The sequence below is a fragment of the Acromyrmex echinatior genome, chromosome 4 (genome assembly GCF_024713525.1).
Source record: "Acromyrmex echinatior isolate Ae372 chromosome 4, ASM2471352v2, whole genome shotgun sequence".
Taxonomy (NCBI): domain Eukaryota; kingdom Metazoa; phylum Arthropoda; class Insecta; order Hymenoptera; family Formicidae; genus Acromyrmex; species Acromyrmex echinatior.
In genome coordinates, this window is record NC_141855.1 from 7,855,159 (window position 1) to 7,866,987 (window position 11,829).

The 11,829-nt window shown below is 25.6% G+C and overlaps 1 protein-coding gene across 2 annotated transcripts in view; it reads right to left on the minus strand.

Annotated features, from left to right (window-relative positions):
• LOC105152463 (thrombospondin type-1 domain-containing protein 4) overlaps window positions 1-11,829 on the minus strand; it is a 56,573-nt gene extending 44,744 nt beyond the window's left edge. The window contains exons 1-2 of one of the 2 annotated variants that reach the window (XM_011066787.2): window positions 11,306-11,755; window positions 10,905-10,956 (exon numbers count right to left, since the gene is read on the minus strand). In XM_011066787.2, coding sequence (XP_011065089.1) covers window positions 10,905-10,956; window positions 11,306-11,511 — 258 coding nt within the window. In that variant the 5' untranslated portion in view covers window positions 11,512-11,755. Of the gene's footprint in view, window positions 1-10,904; window positions 10,957-11,305 lie in introns of both variants that reach the window. The other variant, XM_011066788.2, reaches the window with a different exon arrangement.

Genomic DNA, 11,829 nt, shown 5'->3' on the forward strand with positions numbered 1-11,829 from the left:
TATAACTGGAAATTTCTGTATGGGTTATCGTACAGCATACGAGTTATGACGTCAGATGTAAACTATTTAATCTTTTTCTTGCAAAGTACATTAGAATATAACATTTGTTTTATATGTTATCATTCACATCAACTAATACAGAATATTATGCAATAGAATTTAAAAAAAAAAGCAATATTGGAACATAATTACGTAATTTATATCAAAAGTTCATACAATATTCTGAATCAAATAATTATGATTTCAGAAAATTAAGAAAATAGAAAAATTCAGGAAATAAACATTTAATCGTAATGGACTGCTTTCAAATGAAGCACTCTTTCAATTAATAAAATTATTTTGTTTGTAATACTTAGATACGTGTATCTGTAATATTTTCATAACTTTTTCATTTAAAAAAATGTGTATTACATCCTTAACTTATAACAAACTTTTCCTTTTAAATAATTTGAATATTCATTATATACAATTTTTTGTACCAATGGATTTACACTCACTAATGCAATCTATTGAAACTTTCAATCACGTCAATGGATGTAACAGGACAAACGCCACAACTGTGGCAACTATTGACTGCGATATACTATGTATGAAACATGCCTTTTAACACTTCCTTACATTAGTACTTTTACATTATTAAACGAAATAATTGTTCCATAAAACATTGTCTATCGTTATCTACATAAATAATGTATATTTGAACTTAGTAATGCGTTGTACATATATGAACGATACATGCTAAACAAAGTTTATCGCAAAATTTCACAAGTTCTACATTATTGATATAATCGCGCGCGCGTAACTAGATTATTTAAATATTATTAAATTAACGTTAAGAAGTGTAATAACAATACAATGTAACAGTGTCAGAATATAATAAAAATTATATTTTTGCTCAGTAAATTACTAAGTTGTACGATATTTATAATAAAATTTGTATAGATATCTTATTATTATATTGTATTATATAGATGTCTTATTATGTAATGATCGATCGTACGTATTCTTATTTAATTATTCCTCATGGTGGAAAAAATATTTTTACGACAAGATACAGAAAAATTACATAGATTGAGACAAGATCTTAGAAATTCTTAATTTTTCGTAGATGTTCATAGTGAGACATAAAATGAGGTTTGTCTGTCTTAAAAATTCTTAGTTTTTCGTAAATTTAGTTATTCGTAATGGGACATAGAGTGACGTTATTTGAACGCGAAGGTTCTTATAGATTTTTCAAAAATAAAACAACGCCATTCTACATTTCACTGAATATCTATGAAAAATTAATAATTTCTAAAATCATGTCTCAATTTTAATAGATTTTCGTAAAAGTTTTTCTGCCAGAGCCATAAAATTATAAAGTTATTTTTCTCAAGTTATTTTTCTTTTAAAAACAAAAATTAGACAAATAAAAGTACGAAAAGCTATAGTGCGCAAGCAATCAAAATATTAAAATATTAATAGTAAAACAATCAATTTTTATTTTATTAAAGAAAATTAATGCCTGTAACAGCCAAACACAAAATAAACAAATGTAATAAATTTATTCGAGTAATACAATAGGCGTTTCGATCCTGTATTGTGGATTCTTTCCAATATTAACAAAACTTTGAGAACAAAAAATAGAATCATACATATAGAACGCACGTTTGAAATTATATTTGTGCTCATGAGCTCGTACGATCGAACGGTTGCGTTGATTAAGAAACTCGTCCATGATCGATTATCATTTAACTTAGAAATTAGATGAAATAGATATGTTTAGTTAGAGATATAAACAACGATAAAATTCTAGAATTTTAGGGTAAAAAACGTGAGAAATAATTTTTTTCTTTTAGTTTTAATAGTTTTTTACTCGGATATTTTTTTTTTAGCATTTCACGATTTCAATACTGTACCATTATTCCAAAATTTAATTTTTGCACTTATCCGTAACTTCTCTGTAAAAATAGTTACAAAAGTTATAATATATCGTAATATAATGATTAATATCGGATAATGCCGGTTGACTATAAATATACCTTATCTTTCACTATTATTTAAATAATATTTTATACTGTACTTCAATTTTAAAAATTAAATTAGTTCTGTTATTAATAAAAATAATCTATACTGTTATTAATACAAATACTTTACTATATTAATTGATTGTTTTTGTCGGATACCATAATTGTAATTATACATTCGAAATTTAAATTAGTGAAAAACAATATTTATTGAATCTCTAATTACTCTTGAATTAATATTATTATATATTAGAATATTGTTTCAAAATAATTAAAATATAGAATACAAAACAATTAAAACATAGAGTACAATTAATAATAACCAATATGAAACAAAACAGTGTCTATATACTTATAAAGTATTATCTGTATTAATAACATCACTTATTTAGCTTTTAAATATAAAATATTTGTCGTTCAAATAATTATATTAAAATAACTATGTTTTTATGAATTTTATGTAATTTAATAAAAAATGCTGTTATTTATAGTAAAAACTAATTTTTTACTTGATATTTTGCTCCAAAGTACAATAAAAAATACCGTTCTTTTACATCTCTACGTTTGATTAGATGAAATAGTTACATAACACTAGTTGCATACGATAATTTTACACGACATCGCTTCATGTTTCATATTTATGTTCCTGCAAATGTGCGTTCTATATGTATGATTATATTTTTTGTTCTCAAAATTTTGAATAGAATCCACAATACACACATATAGGATCGAAACGTCTATTTTATTACTCAAATAAATTTATCACACGCGTTCATCTTGTGTTTGATTCTTATAGGCATTAATTTTCTTTGATTTTCTTTGATAGAGCCTATTATTTCATTTAATTTGTTTTCATTTTAGCCACAATTTTTCCATTTCTACCTGTTTATAGTAAACGACTTGACATTTCTTCATTAATAATGGCATGATTGCCATTTTATCTATTCTATGATTGCTAAGCCATTTGGATTTATTATGGATTATTTTTAAATTTCCAAAAAATTGCTCACTGGTATTGGATCATCAGTTTCAAAACATTTCCTGTACGCCTCTACTATTTTGTAGCATAAACTCTGTAAGTCTTTATTCTCTTAAAATCGTATTTTCTTCTAATAAAATTTAATAAATTTCTGTAATTTCTATAAATGTAGTTTCTATAATTTCGGTAATTACATCTCGTTTCTATTTATAAATTAATTATTAATAATATTATTTGTCGACAGTTTGTGCACAAAAATAATTGTCCATAAAGCATTTGCTTACAAACACTATTACGCACAAATATAATTACGAAACGAAAGTACATTTGCACGCACAAAACTATTGTGCGTAATATTATTGCAGATTGACTGCCTACAACTTTTATTGTGCACATTAAGGTCCATCATCAAATTAGAATTCTATCGAATGGGTTTTGTGAAAAATTCGTTAATCCGATAAATGCAACGTCACTTCCGAAGCAGACGCGTGAACTACTATGAACCGACTGCGATTCATTCACTTTCAATTAAATCGGCGAGGGTATGTTAGCTTCCCCGATTTTTACATAAAGAGGATGATTTTACTCAAGTATCTAAAAATTTATCTAAATATATCATTCAGGAGAATCAGCAAATGCGAAAATTTTTAGATAGGGCAGACTGAGGACAGTTGTACCAATTTTTAGAAATATATATATATTTCTTTATTTATAATATATATATTTATTTCTTTTAATGTACATGACGCAACAACTGTTTAGATTTATGGTACTATTTGCAAAAAAGTATAATTTTAGACTGTTTATGTTTAAAATATCAAAATCCGAATTAGTCTTGCTCCGATTTGGGGCAAAATAAAATACAACTAAAGAAAGTTGCAACATGTTCAAAAATTAAATTATCTGTTCTAAAAACAGAAATTTACTGCTTTAAAAACAAATTATCTGTTCTAAAACACAAATTCACTGCTTTAAAAACACAAATTGAGCGCTTTAAAAATAAATTATCTGTTCTAAAATTATCTCCTTATGTTATTTTTGTTTTTAAAACAATGAATTTGCTATTGAAAGCAGTGAATTTGTGTTTTAGAACAAATTTATTTCAAAGTAGTGAATTTGTGTTTTTAAACCAAAAATTTGTGTTTAAGAACAGATAATTTATTTTTAAACAATAAAATTGTGTTTGAAAAACAGTGAATTCTATTAACAATAAGGAATATTTGCAATGCATTTGCACATAGAATACGAAAATATAACCTCAGCACGTCACAATTCATAATTAATATAGTTTATGTAATATTAATTAATTCATTGTTTTCATGCATCTTTCATGATATGATATGTATAAAAAAATTGAGCGTAACTTTGGAACTTATTTGTTGTAATAAAAAAAACATTTCTCTTTTTCATTAATCTCTAGTTTATTTCATTGACTCTAATCATATCTTACTCATACATTAGAGATTCAATCCTTTTATTTGCTCTAATTTAAATTTATTTTGCAATGGTGGTGAATTGATATGTTTTTTGATATTCACTTATAAAAGTTAACCGATAATTGCACAGTAATACAGATAATAAGTATATTACATTTTTTAGATGATATCTTCTCTCTCACGGGTACAATCTTAATGTAATAGGAGGGCTCAGTATTTGGGGAAACACGAAAAGAAGAATGATTTTTCTTAAACATCTAAAAATTTTTAGATTTATCTGAATAATATATCTAGATAAATTTATAGATATTTGAATAAAATCATTCTCTTCGTGTAAAAACGAAGCTAACGTACTTTCGTCGATTTAATTGAATATGAATGAACAGTCAGTTCGCTGCGTCGCATGTGCATCTGGAGTGCCGTTGAAATTATCGGACGAAATTATTAGACTTTTCACAAAACACATTCGATAGATTCTAATTCGACATGAAACTTTTTTAAATAGTTAGTCCACGCGCGATTATAATGTATTATTCGCGAGTGTCCTGCGAGAGGATGTCAACCTAATTCTGAGAGGAAGTCTGGGAGAAGCCCAACAGAAGAGCAATTTTGTGATAAATATCAATTTTTTTTTATGTAAAATCAGTAAGATAGATATTCTAGTGCATCGGCTGGGAATTGGACAAAAATAAATTTTTTTATCTATTCTCAAATCAGTTTTATTGTTGTCTTTTCCTTACTTCTTCAGATAATTTTTACATCGACGTAGAACCAGTATTATATACCCCTTCTTTATTTATTTTTAATTTGTTATTGTGCTATTTATTCAAATGTTTTGTATTTACATTTTAAAGATCATCATCTAATCTAATCTATCAAATTAATAGAGATTCCTCTCAAATTTCTCTCTGCCTATATTCATAGTCAGATCTTTTATTTAAGATAGTCTTAAGTACAATCTTAGGAGGTCATGAACCGAGCAGAAAGCCGTATCAGCATCTTAGGACAATATTTAAGATGGTCTTAAAATAAGAACCGAAATTACAAGATTATGAATATCGGCCCTAATGCCTATTGCACTTTGGATATGCTGAGAGATCAGCGACGAGCGATATTCAACAAGAACTCTGCTTTGTATTATCTTTTTCATCGTCACGTATAAAAAAGCAGAGCTTTCATGATTCAAACCTCGATTCATATCTACTGTGGAAACAAAAGTTATTGAATTTTTAAAAACTTGAAATTAAATATTTAAACAAGTTAATTTAGCGAATTTCGTCTTATAATATGTGCCTACATAGAAATGGAATTACGCGAAATTATGTTTTTTTAATGCAGATTTTCAGCCCGTTTTTATCAGACATAATTACTAATATGTAAGTATATTCCAAAGTTTCTATAATTACAAAAAATTATAGAGACTTTGAATATACGTCAAACTTTTCCAATTATATCGGTAATTAACGGTTTAATTTAGCAAAAACGAATTAGAAGCCCTCCATCACCCCCGCCGATTTTATCCTCTTTTCTTTGTAAATATACTCAACCGTAAAAAACGGCTATTAATAAATTTAGTAGCCCGGGTAAGTATATTTTAAATTTATTTTTGCGGGTAAGTATATTTTAAATTTATTTTTTTATGTCTAATTATTTTATTGTATTTTTCACTAATTACATTGCATCACGGTCCCTCCGCCTTATGATAAGGTTAATATCCAATACAAAAAAGAAACAATCTTCATAGAAAAGCGAACTTGATGTATTCTGATTCTACGTCAAATTCACAAAATCCATTCGCAAAGAAAAGTTAAGCAATCGATCAAACACCAGCGATCTTGTTATAGGAAGATGTGAATTCAGAATCTTTCAGACTACTTACGATAGTAATTTTGGTAGCATGTCAATTACATTTTTATTGCATTTTTAATGTAATATTAAAATTCGCGAGGAAATTATATGTTCTGTCACACATTACAAATCATCACTTATTAAAAATAAAAAGATAAAATGATTTCCTTCCTGAAAATGGTGGTTACGAAGGAATATATTTAATAATAATAAAATACATGCATTATTGTAATTTTTTATATGTATGGGTACAAAAGTTTCTCGGGTACCAACTGTTCGAGATAAATCGAACCTGATAATAATAAAATTTTAGACAACTATGCTTTTATACTGAAAAATTTATTGTATAAAATAATTCTTATTTAATAATTCTTATTTTTCTGTATTTTTTCAAAATTTTAATTATTAATACCCCGCTAATATGAGGATACCCATTCAACTTATCTCGAATTTTTTGTACCCATTTTTAATTTAATTCATGTAATCACAATAACATTAATAGAAGAACATATTTTGGTAAAAATTATCTAAATCGATAAAATTTGTTAAATATAATCTCGCAATATATCTGCATGTATTTTATCATAGAAAAGTATATACACATATAAATTAATAATTAATAATATTCTAGAATAGCAGGATGTCCAATACCTAAAAATTTTAAAATAATAGTTAGAAATTAAATATACACATTCGTAACCATATTTTTATTAGATCATCAGATAGAATCATCAAAAAATAAGCAAATTACTTGTATAAAATTTAAATTTATTTATTTAATAATTGAATTTAAACAAATAATTATTATAAACAAATAATTTATTAATTATATAATAAATTTCTATTGTTATTAAAGTAGTACTATTACTAACATTATTATTACTAGTGGGAGAACATTTAATAAATCAAAGAAAGCGACGAAAATTGTATGCTAAAGTATATCACTGAATTTCGCAACTTGATTTTAAAATATATAGCAATAATTGTCATTGACTCATTGACAAAATTATTCCAGTAATTGCAGACGAGAAAATTCGGGATTAATCCCCGATCCTGTATAAGAATTTCCAACGGAATGCTAAACTAGACTTTCCGAATGGACTTTACAGAAATTGACGAGGAATAAGTCTCCTAATGATAAAAATAATTTCGAGTTTTCATCGGTACAAACCGACATTCATTATAGCATCAATCTGACGTGAGGGACAGCAATTTAAATTAATTTAAAATTTTATTAAACTTTTAATCTCTTCTTTCCAATTATCAAGTATGTACATATGATGTCTATGTATCCCTACTTATATATTATATAATTTACTGATTAGATTTATTATGTGTGATATTTTTAGTTTATATTTGTTTTTTATTTTTAAAATAAAATTTTGATAATTACACGATCGCGAAATTTATTTAAGTGTCATTTTATTTGTAACAATTTAATTTTTGAATTTAAAATGATTGTGTTTATCCCTACCTATCTATATTTGTCCTACCCATATTTTCATTTATTCGTGTGTATCCTATCTCCATCCATATATTCCTGCATTACTTCATTAATGAGTAATAATACTGCGAATATAATACATTAATGGCTGCATTCAGCAGAGAAAGCTGCGTTGTAAAATTCTTCAAAATGATTGATTTGTACATTTAAATTCATAAGGAACCAAAAGCAAGAACCAATCATATTAAAGAATAATGCCTAACCATGTCCTATCTCGTATTAATAAATTGACCGGAATAATCTAATCGCGATCATATTAAATAAATAAGCAATAAATCATAATCATTAAAACAAATTTTTCATCTTTAAAATACAAAAATATAACAAAAATAATAAGACTAATGAAAGTCAACATGGATAACCAAGCGCAAGTTTTGTAGATTAAAAAAATCTGCAAAACTTATGCCAGATTAGCCGCACTGGCTCTCATTAGCTCTCTTGTTGATTATTTTTATACTTTAAATAAGAAATAATTTAAAAAAATGTAAGCACTCACAATTGCGAGCAAGTTACCCTTCCGAATATTCTGTTTATCCTTATACATATATCTTTTAAAAATTTAGATTGGTGTTACACACCAACCCACCTTTGTATAAATTCTCTTCTTTCTTCTGACCATATTGAATTCACTTTTCATTACTCCCGGACAATATTCTGGCTTCGTATGCCAGAAATCGACAACAAGGAAAAATACTATAATACTTTTTGCTGTCGATTGCTGCCGATTAATATCGCCGACAATAAACGTATGACTTTACGCGCTTTTATATGATGCGCGAAACACGAACGCGTCGCGAAGATATCATCATATTAATAAAATTGACTAAATATTAATATAAACAATTATCATTAATAATAGAATAATAATAATAATAATTCTATTAATATACGAATAAATTTAAAGTTTATTTTCTATTCGCATTTATTCAAAATTAAAAATATAATAATCTAATAGTAATAAATCAAAAATATAATTCAAGATTCAAAATAAACCTAAATTTAAAAAATCTTCATGTCAACGTTTTTATTTCAAGAGTCTCGAATATTACAAAACTAAATTAAATTTCTTAATATAAATTTTATAATGTAATTAAAAAAACTTATTAGGTGTTGGAATTAATTCGTAGCGTTTTACAAGTGATGGGAAGTACTTTCATTAATGTATTTTTTAATGCTCATGTGAAATAAATAACATTCTTTCATTAAAAAACGCTACGAATTAATTCCAACACCTAATAATTTAAAAATAAATGTCTAAAAATTACTAAATCGATTATGATCTGATAAAATTCAAGGCCCATATACATATTTTTATCTATTCGAACGATTCGTTGCTGAATTTCATCTCAAAACATACGGAGATGAGAAATTCAGATGAATGATGTAAGATCCGAAAGGGATAATTTTCCCTCACGTCAATAAATATATCCGTATCGTATTTTGTATATTATTAGAATCATTTTTTGAATAATTTATTATTTCAAAATTAAGTATTTTAAATCATGCAAAACTCTGAATGTAATTTTAAAATAATTATAAGATAAAATTCTTATATTTCTTGACACAAAATGTATATTGGATCTTACATCATGTTATTATTTTAACTGGTTTAAAATTCAGTTATTACATATAGATAAGTTATAAAAGATTAGGCTGAAATAAGTACATTGAGATAAATAATAATAATAATTAATAAACGTAAATGTCTTTTATAAAAAAGTGAGATTGATAAATTATATGCTCTACTCTAAAATTTTTATTATCATTTCATTAGTAAGATATACACAAATAAGTATAAAACAACAGAAGGAATTTCTTAGAAAACAGTTCCTATATACGTATGTATATGTGTATATAGGTATTGTTTTTCTGCACCAACTTGTATAAAACTTAATCCTGAATGAATATTTGAGGATAGGATAGACAAGGAAAATAATAAAATAATATTTATTAAACTATGTAATAAACACTTTTCTATATAATGGTATTCATAGAAAATAATTTCATATTTTCTCTATTTACTCTAATTATTATTTTATATAATTTTTATATTTTTTAATTTCCCGTATTTCATATATTTCAAAAATACGAATATTTTATTCTTTTCGTTTTAACTTCCAAGATGTATTATTTTAATAACTAAATTAAATAAATAAATTTAATAATAAAAAACGATCATCGAAATAATCTATTTTTTATTATACTTTTGAGAAATTACTTAATAACAAAGAGTTCACATTAACATGTATGAATTTATAATTAGTATACAAAATTTAGTTAGAATTAAATTTAATAAAATTAGAAATAATTTAAAGTGCATCCAGTAAAAAATTTTTAATGCATGAATATGTATAAATATGTATAAACATACATAAATATTCATAAACATATATAATCATATATGAAATACGTCCATACATGTTTATACATATTTATACATATTCATGCATTAAAAATTCATCCCTTTTTCTTTTGTAAAATTACTGTTTAGTATAATAGAAATAATAATAATAATGTGAAAATATTAAAAATAATTAAAGAGATAATTTTCGCATTGTTTGTTTCAGAAAAAAAAACAAGTTTGGAAAAATGTAAAAAAATTGCTCATACACAATTATGCATAATTTTATATATATTTATATATAAGTAATTTTTCTAACTTAATTTTTCCTAAAACAACTAGTATAAAAATTACCCTTTTAATTATTTTCACATTACTATTATTTCTATCACACTAAAAAATAATTTTACAAAAGAAAGAAGAATGTATGAACATGTATGGACATATTTCATATATGATTATACATGTTTATGGATATTTATGTATATTTATACATATTTATACATATTAATGCATGAAAAATTTTTTAATGAGTGGGTGTAACATGACATTATAAATTTCACAGTGCATGCACAATAAATTCCATATAATAAAGAGATATCCAGGATTAAGTTTATCCCAATCTGTATTATTATTTATCCATTTTAAGGTAACAGATGTATGGAATACTATACATACAATTATCGGTATATTTTTAATATATTAATGCATCTATAGATATACATATAGTATAATTAATAAAATTACCACACATCCGTTACTCCAATAAAAGCATTAATTTATCACTCACCAATCCGATGCGCAACAGCGGAGTTATATCAGCAATGTTGCTACGATGATTTCTGCAACAAAAAGAATATGAAATTAAAACCCCAAATTAAAACAGAGTAAAAAATCAATCGATATTTAAAAAAATATTTTACTAAATGCAAAACTCTCTTGAAAATAATATCAATATAATATTCAAAATATATAATTTTTGTAAGCATTAAATTTTTTAATTTACCATTCAATTATATTTGTAAAAATATAAATACATTTTTTTTAAATACATATTTATAAAATTTTTAAATAATTTTAAAATAACTCTTTTTTCTAGTTATCATTTTTAAATCATAATAAAATAAAATGACTAAAGAATGAACAGAAGAAAAATATTGATTTTATATAAGTAAAAAATGAGATATTTACCGCAAGGTTGCTCCGCCGGTGCCCGATGTCTCTCCCAGACCTCCTCCTCCTCTCAGAATTGGGTTGACATCTCGCACAGGACACTCGCGTAAAACACTCGCGAATAATGCCCTATAATCGCGCGCGGACAATAACTTGAGTCCGATTACTTGAACGACACTCCCGAACAAACGCGCGACGCGACGAACCGGCTGCGGTTCGTTCATTTTCAAATAAAGCGGCGACGAGGGTACGTTAGCTTCCCCGTTGGATTTGTATACGAAGAGAACGATTTTATTCAATATCTAAAAATTTATCTAGATATATCATTCAGATCCGAAAATTTTTAGATTTGAGAAAAACTTCTTCTCTTCGTATAAATATCCTCTGGGTACTGAGCCCTCCCACCACGTCAAGGTGTACCCGTGAGAGGGAAGATAATCTGAAAAATGTAATAGCTATTATCTATATTACTATGTAACCGGTTAACTTTTACAAACGAATATCAAACACACGTCTGCAATTCGTTATAATTGCGAAATAAA